The sequence below is a fragment of the Culex quinquefasciatus genome, chromosome 2 (genome assembly GCF_015732765.1).
Source record: "Culex quinquefasciatus strain JHB chromosome 2, VPISU_Cqui_1.0_pri_paternal, whole genome shotgun sequence".
Lineage (NCBI taxonomy): Eukaryota > Metazoa > Arthropoda > Insecta > Diptera > Culicidae > Culex > Culex quinquefasciatus.
In genome coordinates this window covers 121,909,262-121,936,031 of record NC_051862.1, presented here as the reverse complement: position 1 = coordinate 121,936,031, position 26,770 = coordinate 121,909,262, and the positions used below count along the sequence as shown (strand labels likewise).

At 39.7% G+C, this 26,770-nt stretch overlaps 1 protein-coding gene across 1 annotated transcript in view; it reads right to left on the bottom strand.

Moving 5' to 3' along the window:
• Positions 1 to 20,126, bottom strand: part of LOC6034142 (dual oxidase) — a 68,132-nt gene extending 48,006 nt beyond the window's left edge. The window contains exon 1 of the mRNA XM_001844451.2: positions 19,840 to 20,126. Coding sequence (XP_001844503.2) covers positions 19,840 to 19,930 — 91 coding nt within the window. The 5' untranslated portion in view covers positions 19,931 to 20,126. The remainder of the gene's footprint in view (positions 1 to 19,839) is intronic.
• Between the last annotated feature and the right edge of the window lie 6,644 nt (positions 20,127 to 26,770).

The window sequence follows — 26,770 nt, the reverse complement described above, 5'->3', positions numbered from 1 at the left end:
TTGAAAAAAAAATATTTTTGAAGAGCTGAGAAAATTCTCTATATTTTACTTTATTAAACTTTGTTGATACGACCCTTAGTTGCTGAGATATTGCCATGCAAGTGTTTTAAAACAGGAAAATTGATGTTTTCTAAGTCTCACCCTGTTCGAGCCTGAATCTGTCAGCTCGAAGAAATTTTTGGTTTTGATTTGGCAGCACTGCGCTTGCTGCGACGAAAACGAGAAAGCAGGTGGCAACCCTGCTGGCGTCGTTGTCAACAACAAACACAGCGCGCGCAACGAGCTGCGCGCGAGATCAAGCGTGCCGAAGCTGGCAACAACGCGCCGTTGACGACGGCCTGAGCGAGAGAGAAAGGGAGAACGAACGGCGCACGAAGATGTTCGTGGAGGAGTTTTGGCGCGCAACGAAAGAGGACGACGAGGACGAGCCTGTGCGTCGGAACAAGTGAAGATTTAAGTCTATCGCAAGCAGCCGAACCGGTCGGACGTAAAGTCACCTCGTCGCGATCGTCGGAAGAGACGCTAGTTTTTATCACTAAAATTAAGTTAAGTAGCCGTAAATAGATTAGTGTAGAGAAAATCTAGTGTTTTTCTGTTTGCTTGCGGTATTTCCGACCCTCCCAACTGGTCCCCCAAGTCCGCCGGAAGTTTGTGTGAAAAAAATACAGTCCGCTCCGAACAAGGTCCAAACGACCCGGATAAATTGAACAAGAAGTGCCGGGATTTGCGGGGAAAGTGAAGGACAAAAGGCGGAGGGTCGTTTCTATCGCGGCAAGTGGGCACAAGGCCCACAGAGTGGAAAGAGACGCCGCGAAGAAAGAGTGCAACAGGACGCCATCTTGGTGAAAAAATGTGGTGATCAGAAGGACGCCATTTTGGAAAAGTGCCCTGCGTGAAAAAGGCGACGCCATTTTGGAATCGACCAGAATGCGTCCGAAGAGCAAGTGCTAAGTGCTAAGCGACGCCATCTTGGATGCGTCCAGAACCTTCTGAAGCCGGAAAAAGGTTCCGGAAAGAAGGTTCAAGTGAAGTGAAGTTCCGGCCAAGAGGACACAAAGTTCCCCAAGTACCGCGATTACAGACTTGGCTGTTTTCCGTGCTTGGTTCGGACACTGGGTCCGATCGTTGGTGTCCCTCTTGTGCCGGAAACTGCCCTAAGGCGCCTGCAACAACTCCCGGGAGCGGCGCTGAGTAAGGACGCGTCGACTCCAGAGAAGAAGAAGCGGAGGTAGCAGGCAGAGTCGGAAGAAGCTTTCGGGAAGTGGTCCTGGAAGTGAACACCGAGAAGAGGAGCAGAAACCTTCCGCGAAGTGGTCCGGAAGCGAAGAAGCTCAAAAGTAAGAGAAGACGCTTTCGGGAACTGGTCCCGACAGTGAACGCTAAAGGACTTCCGCGAAAGTGGTTCCGGAAAAGGTGCGCAGAACGTTCTGGAAGATCTGCGCAAAGTACGAGTGAAGCGGGAAGAAGAACCCCAAAGTGACAAAGTGAACGGTTCCAGCAGCCGTTCCGAGCTCAGTGCCCTGCCACTGTAGCATCGGTGGCCAAAGCGCTTTGCCCGAAGAAGCCACCGGAGAGGCTGGTGAAATCGGAGGAGGCGGCCACATCGTAGAAGACCGGCGGCAAGTCCGGTAACAACGTGCACTGCGTGATCCGTAGCGGAGCAGCAAGTGCAAAGGAAATGGAGCGGTTCAGCGACGTCGTCCACCAGCGTGAGCTGGCTCAAGGTAAGCTCGTTACCATTCTTGACAGCTTGAAAGATGCCACGACGCTCACATGGGCAGCGTTGAAGACGTGCCAGAAGGAGGTAGAAGCCGCGTACGATGCGTACCACACGGCGTACGGGCAGATCCTTGGCATGGTTCCGTCAACATCACGGGACGAGCAAGATGCCCTCTACGACGCCTTCGACGACCTGCACACAGAGGTCCTGACGGTCATCGAAAAGAAGCTGCTAGAAGTGAGCCAGCCCACACGACGAAGAAATGCGTACACGCCTGGTGTACCAAAATGGGTGGACGAGACAACGAACCCAACAACCACTAAGATCGTCGGAGGCGCCAACGAGGCGGCCATCGACGAACCCCAGAAGCGTTCCGGGAAGCTGCTGGCAGAGCAGCTGGACACGGAAGATCGGGTACGACCGGAGTTTACCATCCCGCATGGTGAACGGTCCGAGAACAACCACAAGATCGAGAAGCCCAAGACAATCATCGACACATGCAAGATCGCTGACGAGAAGGACTCGTCACATCCCACCAAGAAGCCACCCGGGCAGAACGCAAAGGACAACCCGGGTCAGCAGCAAATGGCCATGACCGCCGGAAAAGAGCCGGCACAGACGTGCGACGTGTGCGGACTAGGCCAGCACAAGAGCTGGAAGTGTCCGCAATTCCTAGCGATGACAGCCCCCCAGCGGCTGATCAAGACGAAGGAGAAGCAACTCTGCTTCAATTGCCTCCGGACGGGACATACCTCGGCGCAGTGTGTGTCCACCGGAGCGTGCGCGACGTGCGAGGAGCGGCAGCACACCCTGCTGCACGCCGAGTACCAGAGAAACTCAAAGCAACCGACAACACAAACGAAGGTGGAGCAACCTGGTGCTCCACAACAAGCCGAATCGGATCAAGTGACGCCAGAGGCCAGCTCCTCTGGACAACTAGCGCCGGACGCGCTGTCAGCCGTCGCGGACTCTCAGAATAAACCCTGCAGCCCACACCCCTGCCGTGGTTTATTGATAGCATTGATAGCAAGCAAGACACATTTGACGAAAGACATCCTGGACAAACACAACGCGAACAAGTTGGCTGGCGTCGAGCAGATGCAGTCACGTTCCAACACCATGGCGATTCCTGCTGGAGTTCAACTCGCCGTCAGAGTCAACTTGTTGGCTCTGCGCGAGACGAGCTTCAGCCAGGTCTTGACGGCACGATTGGAAGCAGTGCAGCACGTGAAGCGTTTGAGGACGAACCCAAGTTGAACAAGGACATCGAAGATCGGGGAGTTGGTGAAACCTACAAGGAAACAAGTTTAGTGAGTGATCAAACAACACAAGGAAGGTTTTACCTGCTGTTCCAGGCGATGCTACAAACATCGAAGATAACGCTGGCTTTCCAAGCCGAGCGTTTCCAAGGAGGAGAGACAAGGTGCAGCGCCCGGCTGCAATCAACGCTCTTGACGGCGGCGCGTACAAGTACGCCGCACAAGGTTGCTGCAGTTGGCACACAGCTGAGGTTTGATGAGCGATCAAAGCATCGAGCAGCTGCAGCACCAGTGATTATGAAGAAGACGAAGAGTGGCTCTGGAAGAATCCACCCACACCAGCGGTCGGTGTGCGCCGACCCACTGACGAAGAAGACATTTGGAGCCGCTGGAGATGGTCCAGGTGGAAACAGAAAAAGATGCCGGTATCCGACAATCGGCTTGCAACAGGAGGTACTGAAGATCATCTCTCGATACGTTCAGTACGAGGAATCTGAAAGGCAGCCCCAGCGACTGCTACGCAACAGGATCTGTAAGTACGACATCAGGCTAAGCATTTATGGAAACAAGATGAAACAGATCCGCATCAGGTTGCGGAACCGAAAGCCCCCCGAAGTAATTGATCGGAACTTGCCTGGATCTGGTCAACGAACTCCGACCAACACTGGACGGCGGAAGTCCGAGATCTGGATCGCTTGGAAAACACTTGCATTTTTCCGCGGGTGGAGGATGTTCGAGCCTGAATCTGTCAGCTCGAAGAAATTTTTGGTTTTGATTTGGCAGCACTGCGCTTGCTGCGACGAAAACGAGAAAGCAGGTGGCAACCCTGCTGGCGTCGTTGTCAACAACAAACACAGCGCGCGCAACGAGCTGCGCGCGAGATCAAGCGTGCCGAAGCTGGCAACAACGCGCCGTTGACGACGGCCTGAGCGAGAGAGAGAAAGGGAGAACGAACGGCGCACGAAGATGTTCGTGGAGGAGTTTTGGCGCGCAACGAAAGAGGACGACGAGGACGAGCCTGTGCGTCGGAACAAGTGAAGATTTAAGTCTATCGCAAGCAGCCGAACCGGTCGGACGTAAAGTCACCTCGTCGCGATCGTCGGAAGAGACGCTAGTTTTTATCACTAAAATTAAGTTAAGTAGCCGTAAATAGATTAGTGTAGAGAAAATCTAGTGTTTTTCTGTTTGCTTGCGGTATTTCCGACCCTCCCAACTGGTCCCCCAAGTCCGCCGGAAGTTTGTGTGAAAAAAATACAGTCCGCTCCGAACACACCCAAACAACCCACCGTTTTCTAACGTCGATATCTCAGCAACTAACGGTCCGATTTTCAATGTTAAAATATGAAACATTCGTGAAATTTTCCGATCTTTTCGAAAAAAAAATATTTTTAAATTTTTTAAAACCATGAATTACATTTTCAAAGGGCTTATTATTGAATGTTTGGCCCTTTTAAAATGTTAGTCTTGATTTAAAACAAATCAAAATATTGTTTTCGAAAAGATTGGAAAATTCAATGTTTCATATTTTAACATGGTAAATCGAACCATTAGTTGCTGAGACATCGACATTAGAAAATGGTGGGTTGTTTTGGTGAGACTTAGAAAACTACAATTTTCGTGTTTCCTTTAAGCCGCTATATCTCAGCAACCCGAGGTCCAATCTTCAATGACTCTTGGACAATTTTATAGCAAATTTTCTGAACTTCATTTGTAAAATATTTTTAGAAATGGTCACTAAACTGCAAATATTTCGCTAAAATCAAACTTTCGCTGGCTATTTATTGAAAACAGAGCCCTTTATCAAAAATTTTGTTAAATACTTCTCGATTGGAAATTCAATGTTAGATTTAAAAATTACGTCAAGTTTGTTTTTGCATAAAATTTTGATTTTTTACAAAAACCACTATTTTTTCAAAAATTCATGACTCGGCGGCAGATTTTTTGACCATGTTTCTCTATGGCTCAAAAGTTGCGGATTTTTGTCCCCTAAAACATATAAAAAAATCTCGAAAAATTGAGTTTTTGTGAAAAAAAAGTTGTTTAAAACTGCTGCATTTTTTTCCGTGTACCTATTTTTTCTCAATAGTCCTCAACAATACCTACAACTTTGCCGAAGACATCAAATTGATTAGAAAATTCACTCAAATGTTACAGCTGTTTGAATATTTACGTACCATTTTTGTATGGACAGCAGCCAAAATTGTATGGAGACTTGTATGGGTGGACCAATGACACAAAAAAGCTTATTTGGTCATAGGGAAGGCCCCCACAAAGTTTGAGCCAAATAAAAAAATACAAAAAATAAAAATGGTCGAAATCGGCCGATTTCATAGAAAGTTGCTCAGATAAATAGAAAAAAGATCAAGTGAGTGTAAAAAAGGCTCCAATCTTTAACAAGTGAATTACAAGTAATTAGGTTTGAATTGCAAAGCTAAATATTCTGACCTGTCAATGGACCTAGGAATTTATGTCTGCAAACTTCGACCCGTGATCCAAAGAGATGAGATGACTCTTTGTTAGTGGCTCGTGGGGGAAGCGAATCGAACATCGACCTAAACTGCCGTCATTCTCGCCAGACGAGAAGTGACTCGTGTCTGTCTGTCGAGTGATTTTTTTTAGCTGTGGAATTTGTACATTTTTTACGATTATTATTTATGGGAAAATGACGAACAATACGAACAAAATCAGCATCATCACCGTTTAATTGAATAGCGCATGTGAGAGCGGGATATGTTAAGCATGATTCGCACATACATTCACACATACACGTTCACACTTCGCCCCATCAGCCAGATAATGATCTTCAGGTCCGAGAGGCACGATCGGCGATGATGGGAGGCGTGGAAGATTTCGACGCTTTATGGCGAAATGCTGTGGCACCTCATCGTCGTCGGTGGAGGTTCCGGAGTTCCGCGATGCTGTTTTTTTTTATTTCGTATAATTGTTTCAACCATATCTACTCGACAAGTGAAAATCCAAATATGGCAGGCTCATGCCGGGGCGGCACGGCGGTGTGAAGTGATTCGCTTAAATTGGTCACGAGCGCCGCGGTCAATTAGGGGCACCAGCAATAGCTCTTCAGTAGTTCTCCAGGGGGATCAGCCCACCATCAGAAGAAGGTTCCGCGTTGGTGGTTCAGTTTCAGTAATTTTGCTAAAATAAAAGTCATCGTTTACGAGTGCTGTTGAGCAGGTTGTTTAGCATACTCTTAACAACCGTTCTTCAGCAATGTGTAATTGCTTTTCTGGTTTGATATTTAGCAATTATAATAAAATAAATATTTTTTCTTTTGGGATCATGGAATTTGAAGATTGTGAAAATTACATTTTCTTCTTTTATTGTAATACCTATTTTTTGAACATTTTGTGGAGTAAAAATTTGATATTCAACAATTTGTCCATTACACGTTGTCCAGGTACCATTTTTTAACTTGACCAAATGTATGTCAGTTAAGCTTACAATTCAACCCTTCGTCTAGTTTTGCAAAACAAGTCCCCGTACAACCAAATCCAACCTCAAATTGTTTAATTAACTGCAAATACTGCCCTGTCCTGGCAGGCTGACCGCCACATGTGAACTCCCCGCACATTTGTCCGCGCTCGCCCAACTATGACAAACATTCCGAATTAAACTATTTTAACGAACGCAACTGGTTACTGCAAAAATCGAAAAAGTGTCTACCACAAAACACTGTGTGACGACCGCCGGTGACCGTCTCGGACATGGCCCCTCGGTCTCCGGCGGCACACCAGCGAGGACGTGACGCGCGGTCGGTTGCTCTATTCACCGCTGTAGTGCTCTCTGCTAATTAATTAAAACATAAAAGCCGCGATCGCCGCCTGCATCCTGCGTTTCGCTTCAGAATCGGCCAGTCTGGCCGGGTTTGTGCACCCAAACGAGAGATCGCTGTCATGAAATGTGATTGCCAGAAGAAAAATGAGTTTTGACAGCTCGGTTATCTTGCTAAGAACAAGATTTTCCGTCAGACGCGGACGCAGAACTTAAGTTTGCAAATTTGCTTGTCGTCATAGCCTGCCTGTTATCGAGCATTGAACAACCCCTGTAAATTGTTCGACTGACAGATCATGGAAAAATCGAACTAGCGGAAAGTTCTGCGTCGAACGGACAATCTTGTTCTTAGCTTAAGAGCGAGTCCACGAGCAAAGCATACCCATCTCGCATCGACCTCACCAATCTGCCTGAAATTTTCAGGGGTTGTTTGTACATATTAAACTAGCATCTTGCCAAAATATGAGCACTCTAGGTCAACGGGAAGTGGGGCCAATCGGGACACAAAGTTTGAAGTTTCAAAAACGTCAAAAATCTTAAAATGGCTATAACTCAGGCAAAATTTAATTTCAAAATTCAAAATGGATCTGAAAGGGCTTAAAAAATGCAACAAAATGCAGGGAGAAACATCCCAATTGGTTTAATCTAAAGGGAGTTATTGGCATTTTAGTGAAAAAATTGAATAATTTTTAAACTCAAATAAAAAAGTGTTTCATCCGGTTTGGTGCCCCATACTGCACTATTGAATTGTTTGAAGATCCGATAAGTAGTTCAAAAGTTACGTATAAAAAAGTGTCAGAAATGCTAATCGAATCTCACATAAATGCATGTAAACTATGTCCAGACCCATCACTCGACCCATCGATGGTTAGGTTATCAAAAGACCTTTCCAACGAGTCCAAAACATTGAAGATCTGGCAACCCTGTCTCAAGTTATGACCACTTAAGTGATATTTATGTACTTTTTTGATGCCGGATCTCACTTAAATGTATGTAAACTATGTCCGGATCCATCATTCAACCCATCGTTGGATAGGTAATTGAAAGAACTTTCCAATGAGTCCAAAACATTGAAGATCTGGCAACCCTGTCTCGAGTTATGACCACTTAAGTGATATTTATGTACTTTTTTGATGCCGGATCTCACTTAAATGCATGTAAACTATGTCCGGATCCATCTTCCGACCGATCGTTGGTAAGGTAATCAAAAGACCTTTCTAATGAGTCCAGAACATTGAAGATCTGACAACGCTCAGTCTTAAGTTATGACCGCTTAAGTGACATTTGTGTATTTCTTTATTGAGAAACAAGCCTTACCTGACAAACTTCGTTCTGCCTTTTTTTGTTTGTTAACTTTTTTGACTTTTTTGCTTATTCACCCTCCTGTCATCAAAACATGATTTTAACCTTTCCCATACTATCTGCAATTTTTCCGGAATCGGATCCAGGGTGGCCAAAGTTGTAACTTTTTGGCGTAAGAACCTTCCTTGGACTCATGAACTTACCATACGAACCCAACGCAACAAAGAGCACCTCGATCGGACGTTCCGTGTTGAATTGATTCGCTTTCGAACAAAACCGTCGAAATTTTGTATATTTATAGAAGATAGATAGAATTTGTGCAAACCCATCATATCAACAAATGTTGGTAAAAAGTGAGGAAGGCAACAACCACATAGGTGGATTAAGTTAGTTTTTTATTTGAGTTTGAAAATTATGCTATTTTTTCACTAAAATGCCAATAACTCCCTTTAAATTAAACCAATTGGGATGTTTCTCCCTGTATTTTGTTGCATTTTTTAAGCCCTTTCAGATCCATTTTTTTATCTTTCCCAGTTCCTGAGGGGAACACCCTTGAAGAGTATCGGGGCCGGCATTTACAAAGCGGATTCAGTGACAGTTTCATTCTCAACTTAATGTTAACATGTTAGGGTTAATGTTAACATTCCATAGGTCGCCTCCCTAAGGTGTCGTGATAAGGTCCAGTCTGTGACGATACACTACCTTCCCTTTACTAAGCAATCGATTCCAGAAGGGAAAAGATCACCAGTTGTGTTGGTCCGAGCCGGGATTTGAACCCCGATCTACCGCTTACGAGGCGGAAGCGTTACCACTGGGCTACGTGGCTCGGTCTTTGATCCATTTTGAAATTTGAAATTAAATTGCCTGAGTTATAGCCATTTTAAGATTTTTGACGTTTTTGAACCTTTAAACTTTGTGTCCCGATTTGCCCCACTTCCCGTTGACCTAGAGTGCTCATATTTTGGCCAGATGCTAGTTTTATATGTACAAACAACCCCTGAAAATTTCAGGCAGATTGGTGAGGTCCAAACGACGTCCCATACAAAGGGGTATGTCTTGTTCGTGGACTCGCTCTTAAGAGCGAAGCCAGAGCCACCTTTGATGTTTGATGATGGTTAAACATTGAAAAAGCTTTTTTTAACGTGAAAAAGCGAATTACATGATTGCATGATGACTTTGGCTTTCCTCGCTTGGGTGTAAATTTGATTCACGATCCATAATTCATTGTATGGTTGAACGACGGACAGGTCTTAGAACACGCGTTGCTTAGTTTTTTTTCTGCTTGCTTTTTTGCCGACTGTAACTCTACGACTCTGTTCAAAGCGCATTCTATCGAGGCGAGCTGAAGCATAGAATTCAGATGCCTTCTGACTGTAGTGCTTGTCCTACCACATGTTCTATGTTGGCCATACAACTCTTAGATTGTGGTCCTATAAATCATTATTGAAGAATTCTTTAAGGTTTGTCAATGGAAATTATCGATTGAGCCCTTTGAAAAAAGTTTTTTTTAATTAAATCGTTGAGAACACTTTGAATACACCTTTGTTCAACCATCTTGTCCCTTTTTCAATGGTTTTCAATCGATGGAGAACCTAGTACATTTTCAAACCTAAGCTAACAATCAATCCCAAACGAACAACTCCAAACTAATGGAGCAGTCTGAAAACGCTTGTCAAGCGCGTGAGCAAGTAGATTGATTGAACTTGGCAACAAAGTCAACTTTACTCCGCGGCGATTGACCGATTTCGTGGAATTTAGCCGCCTTTATTTCGCCAAGTCTTTGAACCACCCGCGCTCCCTCTCTTGTCCGCATCAATGTCCAATCAAACTCGATAGACACCACCACCACCGACTGACTCGTCGTGGGAAGGAAATTAAAAGAATCAACTGTCGTGTTTTATAGTTTGGTTTTGTTCGTGCAAAAACAATCAACGCAACGTGTCAAAATGTGAATGAAATGTGTTTTATTATCCTGCAAGTCGATTAAACTGGCAAACATTTTATGTTCGCGCATTCTTCTTTGAATCTTTTTGCTCAACTTGAGCCGATTTTACGTGATAGTGAAACGACCGACGTTTGACGATTTGACCGTGAAACTGACGTAATGACGCTGGTCAACGGCAGCACAAAAGGGGCCAGGCTGGTGAAATCGATTAGTCGGTCCCCGGGTGCCACCCTAAAATTGTTTTGTTGGAAATCAATTTTCCCCTCCAAACTTTGGGGAGGGTTCAGGAGCATTAGCAATGGGCCAAAAGGCAAAAGTTGGAGAGCTTTTAAATCGAACCTCTCGTCATTTATTGATTGGCTTTTAAGCTTTGCTTTGTGAGGATGTGGTGTGATTAGGAAAATAGGTTCATTTATTATTTGAGCTTAACAGCCGTTTGACATTATCATGTTCAATAGTAATAATATTTAAATATGATTTCATGCGTCAATTCATTAAATTGAGACCCGAGATGTGCTTATTAATGCAACAGAGTCATCTCCTTTGCAATTTTGAATGTAACTTTACAAAATTGCCCAGATTCTTCTACAAGTTTGCTTGAAATTACTTCAAATTTCATGGAACGTTTTTCAAAATCGTACCATGGAATTTGAACACTTTTTTCGAGGTTCACATTTTCATGAACGCTTGTTCACGATTTTGAGAACTCTTTTTTCTCCGTGTTGGAATCGAGATTGGCATAATTTGTCGCTAACATTTAAATAAGAGCTATGTATCACGCAAAACCTATGTTTATGACGTTTTTTGTGATTAGTGCGCTGGAAGTGGGGACGCGAAGTCGTGATTATGCAGGTTAATTTTTTTGTGTCACGGCGTGTTTTCTGGGCAACCTTAAGGAGAAAAAATAGTCATCGCTACTTTCAAATGTGTCTTATAGGACATTTTCTCAGCTTTCCAATGCTTCTAAGAGCGAAATGTCTCTCTGAGATATCTCTATTTTAAGTTTTTTCTTTTAAAATCCTTAATCATTTATTGGAAACTTTTAAATAACAGTCCAGGAAACTTGGCATATGATGTGTTCCATGTGTCTTTTACTCATCAAAATGTGCAAAATAAGACAAGAAACAACTTTGTAGAAGGTTGCAAACCGCTAAACATTTTGAAAATTAAGTTTTAACCGATTTTTTGAATATGTGGGATTTATTCAAATATTAAAACAATAAAACCGCATTGAAATATTATTTTAACAAGAACAAATAGATTATTACATAATTGTTATGTACAAATAACGCCGGTATGCTCTGATTCAGCTTGGAATTAGCTGATACAACCGAAATTTCTACAGGTTTGAGATTGATAGGGTATTACACGATTTTTATGAATAATTATCATATTTCCTTAATCAAACCCTAACTAATTGCATGGGTACAAAACATGCTTAATACTCGAAATTAAACTGCAAATTACTGTTGCTAGCTTTAGGAGAAATACTTTTCATTAGTATGAAATGATTGTTTTAGTTTTTTTTGTATTAAATGATCAAGGATCATCTTCAATCTCATCTTAAAATAGTAGTTTATGCAACAAGTTGCAAAAAGAGGATTTTTTCAGCAACCATTTCAGTGCTGAAAAGTAGAACTTTTCAGCATCGTTTTGAAAAGGGTTACTAATCGATTCTGTTATTTTTGGCAGCGAAAAGTAGGCAGTTTCGTCGTTCTAGAATGACAGGAAAAGTAAGTAATTTCACGACGGAATTGCAAAAAATATATACAGTATGTAAAAAAAGTATTTACACCCCTTGGGCACTATGCACATATTGTGATGAAACATCTAAACAATTTAATGTTGACAGAAACCTAGTACTACGTTTTGTTCAGAAACTCATGCCAGACATTTTGCTACAAAAAGCTCATGAAAAGATGATTTCTATAAAAAGTTATATAACAAATACTATTACGAAACTAAAAAAGGTGCAAAAAAAGTTTGTACACCTTTCGAAAAATTAACATAAATAATGTTATTTGTTGACAAATCACCATAAATCCAGTCTCCCAACTTCAAATAGGCATCCTTGACTGATTTATAAAATAATTTGGATTGAATATAAAGTTTACTAACAACTTAGTATAAAAGTTTATATAACTCTGGAAATTCTATATAAAACTTATCTAAACTTAATTTTGCAAACTTTTAATTCAACTAAATGTCAATATATTACCATATAATTGCTAAATAAACATTTTGGAGTGGGTATAACACCGTTTTGGGGTATTTGTATCGATAGAATAGATTTTCGTTGGAATTTCGTACCAACCCGGAATTACGTCGTCGGAAAATCCGCCGGCATCCGAACCGGTCCACAATTCTTAAGTCAACCTATGTGGCATCGGAAAGGGCATAAAATTTCCGATCTTTTGATACCCATACATCTAGGTTTTCTATAAAACCCACGATTGTATGCTTAAGAAAATATAAAATTTATTCATTAAAATTCAATAATACCATTAACAATCACAAACCTGCAAAAGTTTCGGTTGAACAAGCTAAATCAGAGCAGACACGTGATATTTGTACACAAAAAATATGTAATAATCTAATAATTCTTGTATAAAATATATTTTTACACTGTTTTATGATTTTAATTTCTGAATAAATCCCACATATTCAAAAATTCGGTTAAAACATAATTTTCAAAATGTTTAGCGGTTTGCAACCTTCTACAAAGTTATTCCTTGTCTTATTTTACACATTTTGATGAGTACTGACTCATGAAACCCATCATTTGATAAGTTTTCTGAACTGTTAGTATAAAGTTTCCAATAAATAATAAAGGAATTTAAAACCAAAAACCTTAAAATAGAAATATCTCAGAAATTTCCCGATAAAACATTTCGCTCTTAGAAGCATTGGAAAGCTGAGAAAATTTCCTATAAGACACATTTGAAAGTAGCGATGACTATTTTTTCCTGCTAAGGTTGTTCTAGAAAACACGCCGTGTGTGTGCTTTTGTGTCGCTGTTCGTTTGGGGTGAGTGATTGTGGTAATCGAATAATAGCATGACGTACTGAATTATTTGTGTCTTGAGCGTAATTTTCGTTGAGTAATTGGTGTTTTTTGTGATTATTTCTGGTGATCTTAATTAATTGTTTTGTGATTTTCAAAGCCCTTCCTATATCATCGTTGATCGGAAGGCACGGCGTCGGGTAAATTGTGTATAGTTTTTTGAATAAGGTTTTATTTTTTATGGTGAAAAAGCCATTTCTATATAATGATCGAAAGACGCACTGACATTTTGGATTAATTAATAGTGGAGTGAAATAATTGTGTGTGAGTGACTTTGTGTGTTAACCAAAAAGACCTTCCCATAGCATCGTTGCTCGGAAGGCTCGCCGACGGGTCTGTTATGAAAGTCCTCCCCATAGCATCGTAGCTCTGGAGGCATCGAAAAGCCAATACCTTATCCTACTAACCAAAAAATAATAATCACGTGATGCTTGAAGGAGATGCTGTGGATTCAACGGTCTCAAGCGGTATCAACAAGTATATAGTGAAAAACTGTAAGCTTGATGAGTCTGCAACTTCAACTATCGGACTAACATTCCTCCCTTTCGTTGAACTGCAGGCTTCTTGGGAGGGCGCCGGTATTGACTAATAAATTAGGGATCTTCAGAGGTTAAACAGTGAACGGATGGTTGGCTCCCACTGATCATTTTTGATTCATTGTTTAACTTCAGCTGATCTGTCAATAACGGAGTAGCAGCTCATTGGCAGTCAACCATGCTCATGCTCATGCTCATGCTCAACATTTAAATAAGGGCTATGTATCACGCAAAACCTATGTTTATGACGTTTTTTGAAATGTTAGCGACAAATTATCAATAACTATGAATGGCACCAGCTAAATAATATTGAATAAACTTACTCCGATATTATCACTGCGCTTCAAAGATACAAAATCACGGAACTTGAATTCGGTTGCTCTTCAGATTCATAAAATTCCATCCACTTCTGACGCAATCATTCGTTTCGTGGAAAACAAAAATGGACTCTTATGGCCGCCCATCGATTAGTCTACGAAAAAAAAACGCAAAGCACTTAATTTTTAGGCGAAAAATTTAAAATCAACAGATCCAAAATGTTTCAAAACAAGTCACTTCAGCAGCAAAAAATATGTCAGGCTTGAGCTTGAACATAGCCTTCTACTTTGTTTATCTTTACAGCTGTAGTGCAGTTGTATTACACAGCTAAAAAAGTAGTAATCCAGCTGCGTGTAAAAGGTCTGGGTGTAAATTAAATATTGCTTTATTTTATGCAATTTTATGTGATTTTACACCCTGAAATATGTAGCCCATCAGTATGGGAAACCTACTTGACCGAATTGTCAAGCTCATATATGCGTTAATCCTTACATCTTTTCATCGGTCTAGTGGCCGAGTGGGCTAAGGCGCCAGTCCTTACTATTAGTGCTAGGTTTGAATCCCGGCGGTTGCAACTTTTTTCTGTGTTTACAAAAATTGTACATGCAGTGTGTAATATTAAGTGTTTATTTTGACGAAGGTGATGTGCATGCTTTTGCATGCGATTTTACCATCGGATTTTTTGCTGTGTAGTGAAGAGCAGCGGGGATCATTCGGAAATCAGGTTACGCATGTTGTCTTTTCAGCACCCAGGTTTCAGCCAGTTTACAGCTGTAAACATAAACAAAGTGGAAGGCTATGTTCAAGCTCAAGCGTGACATATTTTTTGCTGCGGAAATGACTTGTTTTGATTTTTTTAAATCTGTTCATGAGTCCCGCCCGTGTGGATCAATCGGACCGCGCACTGGACTCACAATCCAGAGGTCGCCTGTTCGAATCCCGCGGCGGGCGCTCTAAAATTCTTTGTGTGTATTCGGCGCCGTCGCTCCGTGCCATACTTTTATACACTTAGGAGCCCAGGGCGGCGAAGTCCTTGTAGATAAAAAGGAAGGCACTAGTGCACTATGGGCCATCTCCATACAAACAGGCGGCCAAATTATTTTTTTTGCTTTTTAAATGTTTTTTCATACAAATTTGAGTAATTGTATGGTATTGAAATGATATACGTCGATTTTTATGACTTTTCATGTTTTTCAATAGTGGATTGTTTATAATAAATAGTATTTTCAAACATTTGCAAGTGCAAAAGAATTGCGTATATATTTTATTGCAAGTTTATATTATTAAATTATGGATAAGCTAATACATCCCCACTTTAAGGACACAACCCCTCCCTCCACTTTCTTTCACCCCCCCCCCCTCCCCTCCTCACCTCAAACAAAATTTTCTTAAGCGTAATAAATCCATTTTAAGTCAAATATTTACCTAAGGTTAAGATTTTTGTTTTACCTAAGCAAAGGGCAACGCGATTTCTTAATTTATCATGCTAATTCTTCAAGCCGAATGAGTACAGAAATTAACAGTGCGAGGAAAAAGCTACCGCACATCTGGCGTGCCGGGGAATCGAACCCCGCTCTTTCGCATACCGTGCGAGCGCGTACACCACTTCGCCAACGCGCCGTGCTTGCCGAGGCAAGTTCAGCTAGTTGTTTTGTCAAATATTTATTATTTACTGCTGTGTGTTTCTTTTTGTGAGTCCATGCCATATAACTTGAGACCCATTGCCCCCACCCTTACGGGCATAAATTGCGAAAATTTTAATTGTTAAATCAAACAACAGAAAAATTAATTTCATTCGAAATATTAATTATGAATTAAAACGATAAAATACAAAACATATTCTTACTAATCCTAATGTTCTTGTTCATGAAAATTCATTTGATTATAGAGTTTCTGACGGCTTCAGGATATGTTAAAGGTACTTTTATGATGTTTTGTACTAACCAACATAGAACTTAAATGTGGATCAGTTTCATGGATTGATCGCAGAAATTCATCATGCTAAGTCAATATTTTGCTGAATACTTTTTTCGGTATCAAACTGAGATTCTCCAGTTTCGCTTGAAAAACTTCGGTACGAATACCTTATTTTGACTAAGGTACTCAATTTTAAATGTAGGCAACAGAAAATTCCAATAAAGTCATTTCGAACTTCTTGAAACCAGGTATTGATTTTTGAAGCGACGATGCCCACGAAGTAGGTAGCATAGCAAGTGAAATAAACGTACTCTATTAACAAACACAAAAAAATAAGTTTTGTCAAAAAAATGCTCCAGTTATTCGATGAAAACTTCAGTTTTTGGTTTGGAAACAACATTTTATCTACTAATAGTTTCAAAGCTTATCTCATTACCTTTCCAACGATGTATAATTGTCCTAATAAAATATTTAAAATGGCTGAGCTATGTTAAAATTAAACAATCAACCTTTTTTACGAAAAACGCTAGTTTTTTACTCCATTTTTTGACTTTCAGCTTGCGTATCTCCGTAATGAACAAACTTAGAGCTTTGAAAATTTGGATTTTTCTTAGTTAGAATGTTTACTTTCGAGAAAAAAATATAAAAAATATTTGGAGAACACCACTTTTTTGAAACTTGGCCACCCAATGTACCATAGTGTAGTGGTTGGTACTAGCAATGGTGGCCGACAGCTTTAAAGTCAACTTCGTTTCATGTTTAAATTTTCGTTGAAAAATTAAGGGCTTCGCACTTTTTTTGTTCGTAGACTAATCGATGGACGGCCAAAAGAGGCCTTTTTTTATTTCCACGTGACAAAATATTGCGTCAGAAGTGGATGGAATTTTGTGAATCAGAAGAACAACCGAATCGAAGTTCCGAGATTGTGTATCTTTGAAGCGCAGTAATAATGTTGGAGTAAGATTATTCAATATTATTTGGCATGTGTCATTCATAGTAATTGATGATTCGTCGCTAATATTTCAAAAAGCGTCATAAACGTACGTTTTGCGTGAGACATAGCGCTTATTGAAATGCTAGCGACAAATTTACTAAATCTCGATTTATACCCTCTTTTTAAGATTTGTTTACTTCGAATACCTCAAAAGCTCGACACCACCGACAAAATAAATTATAGATCGATCACAATACTTGCCAATTCTTGGTATCATTTTGCGAACAGTAAATTGGTTCCACTTTGATAATTCTAAATTGAGGCCACTTTGCGAACCACTATTCTGCGCCTAGGTTTCAGCTAATGAATAAATGAATAAAACCATTAAATTTATCTTAAGCAGGACTACAGTCTGAATGAAGGTTTAAAAGTCACAAAAAGCATACAATTTCGAAATCGATGCACTAGTATTGTTGTCTGTGTCTGATCAAACTGAAACCAATCGAAAATGTTGCGCTCCATGATTCCTAATTGAAACCACAGATGGGGAGACTTGTAAAAAGTATCAATTTGAAACCCAGAAATTGGTAGACTTATAGTTTTAAAAAGTCATCATATAAAAAATGTTGATGATCAATAAATTAAGTATAGCTTCTAATTTCGTTCAACTACCATTTTGCCACATTGCTGCAAACAACCGGTTCGGTTGACCTCAACCCACGTGCCAAAGCGTACATGCACTAACAGCTCACACGTATGATTAATATGCACGTGCTGCATCCTCAGGCTAAAAGGGTCATACTCAGTCATTCTATGCTAGTTCCATCAATCACATCCGGCTGTTAGTTGCGCACAAAAAAGGTGTATGGTTAACGGAACTACTGAACTCGCCAGAAGATGCTTTTTTGTGTCACTCTTGCCAACTGCAACTTCAACTGCACCGAAAAAGATTCTCATCGCAATTAAATGCACGTCATCCATCAAACGATGAGCGGTGCTACTAAATTGCCAGTGTCTTAAGGTGGGTTCTATGTTGGAAGTGTTTACCAACCTGGCATGGATCAGAATATTCCAATCGGCTGTCGGCTTCACACCGCAATTAAGTTGATCATAAATCAGCGAGATTCGATCTTGATCAAAATGTTGCATCACCCTTGTTCGAATACTATGCTTTTTATGCACTTTGAAGTAGGAAGTTTGGCGTGTAATTTTCGCTCATACTTTTCGTTAAAACTGATAATTGCCCCCCTAATGGTTTCAGAAGCCTGTCATCAAACACTCACAGGTGGTCACGAATTGAATATTAGAGCAAGTGTTAAAAGTGCCAATAAGAGTGAGCGCGATCTTTTTTTTTTACTGCCTTAGTGGCCGTTCTAAGTGCACACATATTCACCTGTGACCATTAAAAATACATTACGGCCTACACCTTTGTAGAACACGCTTCTCCGCGAGGCGTTCATATTTTAGTGCCAGTTTAACACCAATCTGTTTTGCTCCTTTTTTGCGTATGCAAGTTATTTGAACCAATAAGTTGTTTTTTTTCGATTCGTGAGATATTTTTTCAGCCAGCATATTTCAGCGATAATCGTAAAATGTAACGCCTGATTTGCTGTATTTTGTTCAATTGATGACTTCATTGCTGGTGGTCAGGTCACGATCTGTTTTTTTATGTTCTACGTAGTTATTTTATTAGCAATAATATTTTTCACATTCAGAACATAATATTATGGTTATCGCGACCACATTATCGTTGCTGAATCATACTAAATAGCTTGAATATTCTGTGCTGTGCTATGAACTTTGATACTGTATATTTAAATATCCTGAAGGGTTAGAACTGGAATAATTAAAAATACTTTTAAATTTGTTTTACAATTTTGAATTCCAGATGAACATTGCAAATACTAGCCAATTTTACCAAAGTTCCAAATTTTTACTTAAATAAAATAAGCAAGTTAAAATGTAATGTGCTAAAACCTGAATAATTGCAGAAAAGCTACAAAAATAAATAAATTTTGTTACGAATTTCATTGCCTCGTGAAAATCATTCCAATTTCAACCCCACTCGAGTTTTAACCATCCTCAAACTCTTGACGAATTGGTTGGTCAAAACTTTTTTGTTTGTTACATCCAACAACAAACAAAAAAAAAGGCCAAATTCCACCACATTGATCAACTCCATTTCGTGTTGTCATTGTTCTGGGGTGCCGAAGAGCTCTCTACAGAGGTTGGCGGGTAGAGAGCCTATTGATGGTCCACTTGAAAAGAGCCCATCAAGGTCGATCGATCACGAACTAGGCAAGTCCGGCGTAGCTAATTTATGCCGGAGCCAGCAGAAGCAGCAGCAGCAGCTAGTTATTAGAGGTCTCTAATTGGAACTTGAGTTGGAATTAAAGTGTCGTTTTGTTCGTGTCGGTGGATCGATCGGCAGAGCAACTTTGACGTGTTTGTCTGTAAATTGTATAATTGTTGTTGATTTGGAAGGGTTTTTGGCGCAATTTTGAGGGCATCGAAGGAAACGGATGATCATCTGGGACTATTTTTTTATACGCAATTATCCTTACTTTTTACAGATTTCAAAAGGTACTTATTATTTCCCTTTTGAGTAAAACAAAAAGCTCAAAATCTTTCTACATTTTGTTACCCATGCCAATTAATCACACAAGAACGCCTTCACCTTCACATTCCCCAACAGAGTTCTCCAATTTCAGCATTTTCCCCAAGTATAGAAAAGTCCACCAACTGACAGCCCGCAGCGAACCCAAGAAAAGCCGTAAAAATCTTACGACCCACAGCCCTCTTACGAGCGACACGTTTTGGTCGACGATTATTATCATCAATAATGAGGGGTAATTAATTAGCTGGCCACTCGAGCCATAAAATGTGCCGAAAAAGAAGGTAACTGATTGATGCAATCGATGTCAGATTAATAAATTGATCGCTGTGTTATCTCGTAAAAAGCTCCACCTTGGAAGGGCGAAGCTCGGGACGATTTTTTCGCGAGGAATTTGCAAGTAAAGCTAAAGGTTTTTGTATTGTTGGTTATGGCCACTTACCTCCGCCACCATCGCTACTCTGGGCCAGCAGCAGGGATATCACGACGCACAGTATTATAAGACCCACGAAGGGTCGGTGGAAGACGCTCATATTCGCTGGTGGGTTCACTTGGGTTTCATTGAAGCTTCATTTAAAACACAAAAACAAACTACACACTTGGCACCTTCGTGATGAACACACTTTAAAATTTCACTAATTGCTAGGTTGGGAAGAACACAGGAAAAATAAAACATTCTCTTCGAGCACTCGGCTACAGAATACGGCGAAACTGTTGCTGTCAGAGCAACAATAGAGCCGTTACGATTTATTCTTTCCTTGTGCCAAACACTTGTCTTGTCTTCTTGAACGCACTCACAGTTGATCAATTTCGGGATGATGAGTTTGAATCTCACGCGTTATGAAAAGTGGCCGAAAAAGTTAAGCACTTTACAGAATTTCAAAAATATTTCAAAGATGTAAATGAATTGTGATAATAACAATTTAACAAATAGGAGTAAATGTAGATGTTAAATTTGTTTTAAAAAAAAGTAGTAAAATAAAATATTTTTTTTCCAATTAAGTCAACAATAGCTACTAAATCACGCATGTAAATCCAGACACAGAAAGCAAGAGCAGCAGATCGATAACGTCACGACAAGTAAAACAGTTGAAGAATAGTTCTGTGCAGTTTTGCGGAATCTGTAAATAAAAAAAGAGAAAAAAATAAGAATTACAATCTTATTACAAATTGTACTTTCAACAGCGTTATAGGGAGAAAGAAGAGCAATTCCAGCTCGAATCAGGATTTTTCTGGTACTTTTTTGCCCGACCTTCTACGATTTCAATGAAACTTTGAAGACATGTTATCCTAATATTTTTGTATTTCGTCATTTAAAAATTACTGTGTCTCAAATCCATTGCATCGTATCAAAAAGTGGTCAAAGACAAACTTATAAGAAATTGGACGAGCTTTCTGAAAAAATACACAGAAAGGAAAATACACGCCAATTCTACGAGATTTTTCAATTTTTAGGCTTAAAAGTTAATTTTTAAGAGGATATACGGAGCGAAATTGAGAGAGCGAAAATCGACAACCAGAGAGTCTGTTGGTTTGTGTTGTTGGTGTTGTTGTTGTAGTTGTAATATTATATAGGTTTTACATTCGATTCGCCCTTTAGATTTAACTGTGTTTGTATCTAATTTATAACAGTCTGATGTAAAATTATGAGAAGTAAAATGCTACGTTACGCTTCACACCAGATTTTCTAAAAGTCACCTACTTTTGTAAGATTTTTTTTCTAACCGTTAATATTGAAATACTAAACGTGTGCGAGTGCGTTGGTTGTTATGGTGCCAACGAATATTTGGTCCGATTCAAATTTCTTTTTTCCAAATGTATAACGTCATTTAGGGATGGTATTTACTCGTTTCCTCGCCGATGGCGAGGGCTTTTAGATATCGTCCCTCGCTCAAATCATCAAATTTTTGGCGTTCTCCCAAAACTGCATCAAGAGAGCGAAGCGAAAATGACGCCGATGAAACGAGCAACGAACAAACCGATGCGTAAGACGGAAAAAAATCTCTCACACAGCCAGTCCCCTCGCTCAAAAAGCAAGAGAAAGAGCAATCGTGAAATTCTCTCGCCCGTAAGCCCTGTAGAAATGAGTTCATTTGTGTGCGTGAGCTCCAATGTATGTATACAGCAATTTCGTGTGCGTGCCTCTCCGGTTGGAACGATAGTTCCATCGGAGCCAACGAAGGTATTTCTCGTCGATGTGATGGGCTTTCGATATTCGCGATAGCAAGCCGACCATCACTCGGCTGCGAAAGAGAAGAGAAATTTTAAGAGACGAGGAACGCACCGAAATATACATCAATGATAGTGCGATGGTGATGGTTTACCTACCCTGAACCTAAACATAAACCGTGTTATTTGATGAATTCTAAAATCAACTTTCATTTCAAATTTCAATCAAACCGCGCACTGGACTCACAATCCAGAGGTCGCCGGTTCGAATCCCGAAGCAGACGCAAAAAATCTTAGTGTTAATAAAGGTATTCGGTGTCCTCTCCCCGTGCCATACCTTCACACTTAGGAGACCCGGGAGGCGGAGTATTGTCGTAAAAAGAACGATACACGCTTGTGGATCCGTTGACGAAACCGCAAGGTTTAAGAGGGCCACATTATAAGGTGTTAAGTCGATTCCGTTTTTCCGTAAGCGCGGTACCGCGGGTCAAAAGTTGATCGCGGTGGATCACGGTGGACACTTTTCTACCACAGTTTTTTGTGTGATCAATGTTGTAAATGCTTTGGTAGATTTTTGACAGGTTCAACATATTTCAATTATGGTTTTGCTTTCCTTAAACTCTAGAAAAACAATTATACTAAATATCGATTGTATTGATTTTAACAGCTTATTTGAGACCTAAAGAATGCCGTTCACTAAATTTTCAGTCCAAATTTGTGCAATTCATAATAAAAAAACTAACTTAACCCACCTATGTGGTTGGAGCCTTCCTCACTTATAACCAACAATGGCTGATATGAAATTTCATCTCTTTCAGATACAAAAATTTCATCTCTTTTTTAGATCCGGAGTAAAAAAGTACATCAATATCACTTAAGTGTACATATCTCAAGACAAGGTTGCCAGATCTCCAATGTTTTGAACTCGTTGGAAAGGTCTTTTGATAAACTAACCAACGATGGGTCGGATGGTGGATCCGGATATAGTTTACATACATTTAAGTGAGATCCGGCTTCCAAAAAGTACATCAATATCACTTAAGAGGCCATACCTCGAGATAGGGTTGCCAGATTTTCAATAATGTGGACTCGTTGGAAAGGTCTCTTGATTATCTAACCAACGATGGGTCGGATGGTGGATCCGGACATAGTTTACATACGTTTAAGTGAGATCCGGCTTCAAAAAAGTACATCAATATCACTTAAGAGGCCATATCTCGAGACAGGGTTGCCAGATCTTCAATGTTTTGGACTCGTTGGAAAGGTCTTTTTATTACCTAACCAACAATGGGACGGATGATGGACCCAGACATAGTTTACATACAGTTAAGTGAGATCCAAATATATGTGAAAACACATTTTTATACATAACTTTTGAACTACTTATCGAAACTTCAATCTGTATAAAACTCGATCTATGGGATCCTAAACCAAGTCGAATGCAACAAGTTCGGGTCAAATCGGTTCAGCCAGTGCCGAGAAACATGAGCTAGTTTGTTGGTCACATACATACATACACACACACATACACACACACATACACACAGACATTTGTTCAGTTTTCGATTCTGAGTCGATATGTATACATGAAGGTGGGTCTACGACGTTTTTATACGAAGTTCATTTTTAGAGCAGGATTATAGCCTTACCTCAGTGAGGAAGGCAAAAACGATTGTCCGGAATTCGGAGCAAAAGTGTCCGGATTTTGAATCAGCTTCTATCAGTGTCCGGGATGCGAAGCACAACAAGTCATTCTAATTTAAAATTCTGGTGTAAAATGTAGAGCGTCCAATTTCCCGTCCCGGGAAAAAAAATCCCGGGAATTTCCGGGATTTCCCGAAAAAAAATATTTCCCGTTTCCCGGGAAATTTGTAAATTTCCCGGGAATTCCCGAAATTCAAGCGGAGTATACATTTTCTTACATTTTTGGAACTATTTTTTGAAATTGATCTGAAAAAATAATAAATGAACAAACTCAACATGATTTTGTTCAATTAAATGTATTGTTTAGTTTATATATAATTAATCAGAAATTATGATATCAGAATTATTTCTGAGAATATTAATTTTTGAAGCATCTGGGAATAGATGGGAATAATGAGTATTAAATTATTACAATTAGGTAAGCTTTTAACAGATTGATTTTATTTCATCAAAACAATATTAACTCCTTACCTCCAAATTAAAATTGAGATTTTTTTCACGTTTGTTTTCACCATGATCAAATGAGATGAAAATCGAATTTGTGCAAAAAGAATTAATTCAATTGGTTGAATACCTAGTACTGAATAAATTACAATTTGAAGTAAAAGAATTATGGAGCACTGGTGCAACTACAGGTGTTAGAGGGTTAAATGTGAAAAAATAGAAGAATTTTTGTGGAATGGTGTTAATTTCTCGTATAATTTAAATCATGTTGCATAATAATAAAAAAAACTAACTTAATCCACCTATGTGGTTGGAGCCTTCCTCACTTATTACAAACAATGGCTGATATGCAATTTCATCTCTTTTTTAGATCCGGAGTAAAAAAGTACATCAATATCACTTATGTGTACATATCTCAAGACAGGGTTGCCAGATCTCCACTGTCTCCAATGTGAACTCGTTGGAAAGGTCTTTTCATAACCTAACCAACGATGGGTCGGATGGTGGATCCGGACATAGTTTACATACATTTAAGTGAGATCCGGCATCAAAAAGCACATCAATATCACTTAAGTGTAATATCTCGAGACAGGGTTGCCAGATCTTCAATGTTTGAACTCGTTGGAAAGGTTTTCTGATAACCTAACCAACGAAGGGTGGGATGGTGGATCCGGACATAGTTTACATACATTTAAGTGAGATCCGGCATCCAAAAAGTACATAAATGTCACTTAAGTGGCTATATCTCGAGACAGGGTTGCCAGATCTCTAATGTTTTTAACTCGTTGGAAAGGTCTTTTGATAACATAACCAATGATGGGTCGGATGGTGGACCCGGACATAGTTTACATACATTTAAGTGAGATCCGGCTTCCAAAAAGTACATCAATATCACTTAAGTGGCCATATCTCGAGACAGGGTTGCCAGATCTTCAATGTTTTAGGCTCGTTGGAAACGTCTTTTGATAACCTAACCAACGATGGGTCGGATGATGGACCCGGACATAGTTTACATACATTTAAGTGAGATCCGGATATATGTGAAAACACATTTTTATACATAACTTTTGAACTACTTATCAAAACTTCAATCTGTATAAAACTCGATCTATGGGACCCTAAACCAAGTCGAATGCAACAGGTTCGGGTCAAATCGGTTCAGCCAGTGCCGAGAAACATGAGCTAGTTTGTTGGTCACATACATACATACACACACACATACACACACACATACACACACACATACACACAGACATTTGTTCAGTTTTCGATTCTGAGTCGATATGTATACATGAAGGTGGGTCTACGACGTTTTGATTCAAAGTTCATTTTTAGAGCAGGATTATAGCCTTACCTCAGTGAGGAAGGCAAAATCATTGAAAAATTACTTTCTATTGTTTGTTCTCAAAAAATGCAAAAATATATTCAAAGCTTGCTTCAAATATTTGAAAACATTGACAACACTAAAAAGCTTTTCCATTACACAGAAAAAAAAATCATGGTAATATTACATCCGGGAAGTGGTACATTTTTTATGTCAAAAAAATGTGTAATTTTATCTCTAAAAATGTGTAATTTTACATCTTTTTTTTCAGTCTAAATTGAGGTAAAATTACATCATAAAAGAGGTAATATTCAACCTTCCAAATTTACACAATTTTGTTCTGTGTAGTTCAAGAGCCGAAACCAGTATTTGTCATGAAAAACATTATTTCTGCATGTTATTTTTTCTCATTTTAATAAACTGGTCACAGAGGCAAGTTTAAATTTCTCATCAAAAATACCAAAATACATTTTCTTGTAGTTGAATGATATTTTAATGGAGTCAAGCTGTTAATTGATCTTAAAACATATTTGAACCATTAATGTTGATGTCCTATACAATTTTGTTGCATAATATTAATTAAAACCAAGATCATAACAACTTTCAATAAATTTTAAAATTCCCGGGAATTCCAGGGATTTCCCGGGAAATTAGCTGAAAATTTCCCGTTTCCCGGGAAATTAGTAACCCCGGGAAATTGGACGCTCTAGTAAAATGGATAGTAAAGACATATTTTACTTATCTTAAAATTGATCTACATTTCCATTTATTTCGTGATTTTTTGCCAGCTACAACAAAAATTATATGCTACTAAGTGTCCGGATTTCGAATCATGACATTGTAACGAAAAAGTTAGTCTAGGAAAAGTTAGAGAAAATATACCAGACATTGATTATAAAACTAGCATTTATTGTAAAGTCATAAGCTCTCAAATATTGCACAATATCGTAGCCAATAAGTGATGCCAAAACAACAAAGTCATGAACATTCCTCTCTCTTTGGTAATCCTGTTTAAGTGTCAATGTCAACATAATCCTCCATTCCCTCAACATAAATCGATCCTTCAAAGATCGCTTGACAATAAACTGAACTGAAATGGTTTGTCGCCTTTTCGTTTGACACTTTTTAGTTTAGTTCGTCATCTGTCACTTTTTACACGGCGCTATCTATCAAAACAAACGTATGGCAGTGTGTGTAAGCTCCGTATGAAGAGGGAGGGAAACTAAAAAGGACCCCACATTTGAAGTCGGTGTCAAACCATCGGTGTTGCAGTGTATCTCAACGTTACGTCAGAATCGTGCTGTCTTATCGTCTGTCGCTTTTTGACGTTTAGAGAAAAACTAACTTAATCCACCTATGTGGTTGGAGCCTTCCTCACTAATTAACAACAATGGCTGATATGATGGAATTGTACAAAAATTTCATCTATTTTTTAGATCCGGAATAAAAAAGTACATAAATATCACTTAAGTTGCCATACCTCTAGACAGGGTTGCCAGATCTTCAATGTTTTAGGCTTGTTGGAAAGGTTTTTTGATAACCTAACCAACTATGGGTCGGATGGTGGATCCGGACATAGTTTACATACATTTAAGTGAGATCCGGCTTCCAAAAAGTACATCAATATCACTTAAGCGGCCATATCTCGAGACAGGGTTGCCAGATCTTCAATGTTTTGGACTCGTTGGAAAGGTTTTTTGATAACCTAACCAACGATTGGTTGGATGGTGGA